Raw genomic sequence first — 5,643 nt, 5'->3', positions numbered from 1 at the left:
TTATATATATATATATATATATATATATACAAAATCTTAATTTAAACACACTTCGTCCGCTGTATGATATCGAATAATGAATTCGATTAAATGTCATAATATTATTCACATACCTAAATTAATTTAGGTTACTATATGGTGTAATAAAATAGACTCAAAATAATGTGATTTTTAATACAGCTGTCACAATAGAGGGCAAATAAAATCATTGTTTTCAAGAATCAATTGTATATTATGAAATAACTTTTGTTTGAGATATTAACGCTGGTTGGGGAATCTGAGGAACTTCCGAAACGTCCCTATTAAAGATGTTTTTGGTACTACCGCGTTTTTAATATCAATCATCATACTTTAAAAGAAACAAAATCCAGGCTTGTAATTTTATATTGTAAAAACATTCGATAACATAAAATATATTAGGAATTCCGATAGAAGAAAACAGTTGATGAACAGTACTTAGATCTCCTAAACAATTTTGGAAGTGAATTCAGTTCTTTTGTATTAATTTAAATCAAATTGAACTATAACGCTCCTAAACAATAGTTTTCTTCAGGGTGAAATCAGATGTAGTCGTCATTGTTGTAAAAAAATCAGACGTAGTCGTCATTGTTGTAAAAAAATCAGACATAATCGTCATTGTTGTAAAAAAAATCTATATTTTTATTGTTCTATTCCTTTTTACGTTTCCTGCATTCCGTAATCCTTAACTTGCATGTTAATATTTTAACTTGCTGGCAAACAATGATGAAGTACGACTGTGAAAAGATACGGAGCTGAATAAATATATGATAAGTTGATTATAAAGTGATTAAAGCGAAAATGATGGATTACTTTATAAAAGAAACAAAAGTGTTAAAGTATCCAGAATACACAAAGAAGTATTTCTTCAAACATCGCTACTGATTTACTAGTATTGTTACTGGTGATTACATTGCTAGAGAAGACCTTCATGGCAGGATTCATAATGTAAAAATACCTTTGTTGCGATTGACAGCTAAGATTGGTATGAAAATAATAAAAATTACTCACAGAAGTGCAAGGAATGGGGTGTTTTCTACCCCACTAAATATTAAAAACCCGCGAGCTTCTGAAGACTTTGCTCCCGTGGAGCCTTCCAATAGATTCCAGGTCCCTGCTCTAAAATGGCAACACATCACAGTTAGCAGCTGCTCAGATATTGTAGAGAATAATGACATTTCTTGTGAAGCGTTTTAGCTGCTAGAAAGAACAACTGAACAACAGTGGGCTGAGTGTGACTTAGTGACTAGAGTGCCAGACTGTGGTTCTGAAGTTCTTTGGTGGTCATCGCCAAGTTTACTGAAGATTTGGAAATACTTGCCTAATTATTCTATCCAGATGCTTCTTGTGAATTGGTAAATTTGTTGGCACACTACTACTTCAAGCATAAATGCCTTACTGGATGAGGATAGGTGAATTAAAATAAAGTATAGCAGGTGTTTAGAATAGGTGAATTGAAATAAAGTATAGCAGGTGTTTAGAATAGGTGAATTGAAATAAAGTATAGCAGGTGTTTAGAATAGGTGAATTGAAATAAAGTATAGCAGGTCTTTAGAATAGGTGAATTAAAATAAAGTATAGCAGGTCTTTAGAATAGGTGAATTAAAATAAAGTATAGCAGGTGTTTAGAATAGGTGAATTAAAATAAAGTAGAGCAGGTCTTTAGAATAGGTGAATTAAAATAAAGTATAGCAGGTCTTTAGAATAGGTGAATTAAAATAAAGTATAGTAGGTCTTTAGAATAGGTGAATTAAAATAAAGTATAACAGGTCTTTAGAATATGTGAATTAAAAAAACTATAGTAGGTCTTGATGCACCTTAGTTGCTGATGCCTGGTAGCAGTTATTTTCTCTCCAAGTAAGACAAGAAGGAAGACAGCTGGTTAACACCACCCACCGCCAACTATTGGGCTACTCTTTTACCTTCGGCTACGGGATTCAAATCCATGACCTGCAGATTACGAAATGTGTATTTCCACCACTAGGCCATGCTAAGCCTAACTAACGCTATAAATTATGAGATTGTCAGATCAAGTCTTTTTTATCTATTGGTAACATTTATTTTTTTGACGTTATGAATATATGAAGACTAGTCTTCTGACGTGACGTAATAAATGTGTTTAAGGCGTTAGGGAATTGTGTTATAATTTCAAGCAAAGTAAACTTCTATTTGCAATCGTCCTGATATTTTTTTTTCTCTAGAAACAGAGAAGATGGCTTGACAAGGTATATCAGTGAGTCTTTGACTGCATTAGACTATATCAATTGTTATTCTTCGTGTTGTTTTGTAAGAAAATATTTTCTGTTCGTTAGTTAAGTTTGACGTAATCACGTCCTGCAAACAGTTCTTGGTGGACATCCCATTTTTCGATATTTAACAGTTCTACGTGAACTTCAGTTTCACTTTCAAAATACCAGAGGGCGTGGTTTAACAAGTATTTTGATGAACAGTTAAACTTAGAACAGAGACAACCTTTTTTTTTTAAGAGTTGTTTTGGCTTAAAATCTTTAAGTGATGAAAATTCAATGCAGTTTTCAATTTAAATGAATTAGTATATAAAAGTTGACTACAAATTCGCTGTCATAATTTCCAATATCTGCAACTATTTCCGACTCACTACTAATATTAGCAGATTCATTAAATTTACTGTCAATATACAGATATAGCCCGGCTCGACTCGCAATCTGAGGGTCGCGGGTTCGAATCCCCGTTCCACCAAATATGCTCTCCTTTTCAGTCGTCGTGGCGTTATAATGTGATGGTCAATCCCACTATTCGTTGGCCAGGAGTTGGCGGTGGGTGGGGATGACTAGTTGCCTTCCCTCTACTAGCCTCTTTCACTGCTAAATTAGGGACGGTTAGCGCAGATAGCCCTCGTGTAGCTTTGCGCGAAATTCAAAACCAAACCAATATTTCTATTTCCCTGTTGGGTAGTTTGAACAGTTCTGTATTTATTTCTTATGCTAATTAAAGATGATAAAATCTTATTCTGGCGCTCTTACCTGGGTAATTTTGAATAACGCTTTCCCGAGAGCTTGACCATCTTCTATATTAGTGGAGTTCAATTCTGTTTCAAGGCTTTCTACCAAGTTTTTTCTGTTGCTAAACTCGTCCAATTTGATATTCTCTACCAAACTTTTTAGTTCTTTGGAATAAACAAGTAGGCTCGCTGTGGCGTTGTCAGGAAGAAATTCTAAAATAATTCTGTTGATAATTCTTTGAACTTCCTCTTTTCCAACCGTGTACTGCAAAAAAAAACAAACAAAAAAAACTTGTAGCCAGGGTTTCCGAATGTGTCTGTTGCATCAACGAAAATTCTCTGATTATTATCTATAACTTTCAATTTGAAGTATTGTATTTCAATAAATATGTTAAACTGACAGGATGTTAGTAAAGAAAAGGGAATAGAACCGTTTCTTACACGATTAGGCTCAAGTATAACGATTTTTAGAGAAATCTATATCAGTTATGTGTTATTTTTGTTCCCTGTTTGTGTTGCTAACACGAATATTCATGTAAAGTTTGTACTTACCTGTACATTCCAAGAACTGTCCACTAAAATCACATAATCATCAGTTTCTTTAGCCCGGCGAACGTTAAAATGTGGAGTGGACACTTCTGGAGGAGTGTATCCACTTGGGAGGTTACTGTGGAACAAAATACAAGAACCACATAAAAAATATATCCGGTTTTGGAGACGTTATTGTGGAATATAGCGACTATTTAATAAAAGTCATCATGATTAGATGATGCAACAATAAATAACTAATCCAAAATGGATTCTATAACTTTCTATAACCATGGTGGTGGTTATCACCAAATATTTACCATGGAAGTGGTTATCGCCAAATATTTACCATGGAAGTGGTTATCACCAAATATTTACCATGGTGGTGGATATCGCCAAATATTTACCATGGAGTAGTTATCACCAAATATTTACCGTGGAAGTGGTTATCGCCAAATATTTACCATGGAAGTGGTTATCACCAAATATTTACCGAGGAAGTGGTTATCGCCAAATATTTACCATGAAGTGGTTATCACCAAATATTTACCATAGAAGTGGTTATCGCCAAATATTTACCATGGAAGTAGTTATCACCAAATATTTACCATGGAAGTGGTTATCGCCAAATATTTACCATGGAAGTGGTTATCACCAAATATTTACCATGGAAGTGGTTATCACCAAATTTGGTGAGATAAGTGAGAAAATGTTTTGTTAAGAATGAAAGTAATTCTAACATTATTGTGTGCGGTTGTTTTTTGGGGGGAGGGATTCTTCACAGATTTAATGTTTAGTGAGGAACTTAATGAACTGAATAATTAATTCAAAAATGCAACAGGTAACAGCTATAATCAAAACGACAGTTGAATGTCCCCTGAAATTCAACAACTTTTCCAAATGATGACCCCGATACAGTGGGTCGAAACGTTGTAATCATTAAAATATGAAGGTCTTGCCTGGTGTAAAAGTTGTTGTTTTTTAAAACACCTGTTATGGCGTGAAAACCGTTTCCAAGCTACCGAACCATGATTATTATTAATTATATTTGTCATAAAGCATTATTATTATTTTAATAATTGAAAGAGTATTTAAGAATAATATATAGCTTATAAGGCCAACTGGGACACAACAAACACAGTTGTGATTGGAACACTATTTATGTAAATCATTTGTTACAACAACTTTGTTACGTTGTGAACACTTTCTCGTCAGGTTTGAAAACAACGATCACATCATAGCAAACTGTTGTTGTTGTTGTTGTAACAAATGGTTAACATAAATAGTATTCCACAGGGCCGGTTTTGTTTTGTTTGAAGTTAAGCACAAAGCTACACAATGGGCTATCTGTGCTCTGCCACTGGGGGGGGGGGGGGACACAGGGTCGGATACAGAGTTTGAGGGGCTCCCTTGACCCCCTTATTTAGCGATTCTGCCTATGGAATTTGCTAGATGCTATATTTTCCAATACCAAATATGTGACCAGCACTTGAAGGAAAACTGACAACCAATCTAATTCATAGAAAACTATTTTCAAACATTCTTTATACAGCTTATGTATTTTCAAAAACAATCTATGCAAATCGTATGGTAACATTTGAAATATATAGAGAATAGTTATGGAATGAAAAAAAATATATATCATTGTATAGGTCACTAAATGAAATATATACAAACTTTTAACCTAACTCACATTATATATTTTATAACAATGGTTTTTCTAATTCTTCTGTGCACTAAAGTCCGAGATCAAATGACAAAAATTTAGAGTTTCATACATCATAAGCTATAGATGACATTGTCAGCCATTATAATCTTTCTTGAGACATGGGACAATAAAAGTAAGCTTTAATAAGTTTAAAACGAGAAACTGGAATAGTTAGGACTAGCAGTGTGTCACATACACATTTGAGAAGTCCTCATGTTAGTCATTTTCTGTGATAATTTTCAAGGCACAGTTTATATATTGGTATTATATGGTATAATAAGTTCTACGTGTATCTCTAATTCATTGATGTCGCTTGAACTCTTGAAGTTAAGTTTAATCGTAAGATCAACACAATGCTGCGCCCCCTAGTGGCTAAAACTACAAACAGATTGCAATGCTGCGCCCCCTA

The 5,643-nt window shown here is 33.9% G+C and overlaps 1 protein-coding gene across 1 annotated transcript in view; it reads right to left on the bottom strand.

Moving 5' to 3' along the window:
- LOC111089737 (calcium-activated chloride channel regulator 1-like) overlaps nt 1–3,665 on the bottom strand; it is a gene marked incomplete at its 5' end in the record, with an annotated part of 29,616 nt that extends 25,951 nt beyond the window's left edge. The window contains 2 exons of the mRNA XM_022402745.1: nt 3,021–3,263; nt 3,551–3,665. Of these exons, the coding sequence (XP_022258453.1) occupies nt 3,021–3,263; nt 3,551–3,665 (358 nt within the window). The remainder of the gene's footprint in view (nt 1–3,020; nt 3,264–3,550) is intronic.
- Between the last annotated feature and the right edge of the window lie 1,978 nt (nt 3,666–5,643).

The sequence above is a fragment of the Limulus polyphemus genome, unplaced genomic scaffold, assembly GCF_000517525.1.
Source record: "Limulus polyphemus unplaced genomic scaffold, Limulus_polyphemus-2.1.2 Scaffold7230, whole genome shotgun sequence".
Lineage (NCBI taxonomy): Eukaryota > Metazoa > Arthropoda > Merostomata > Xiphosura > Limulidae > Limulus > Limulus polyphemus.
The sequence above is the reverse complement of the archived record's forward strand: the minus strand, read 5'-3'. Positions and strand labels throughout refer to the sequence as shown.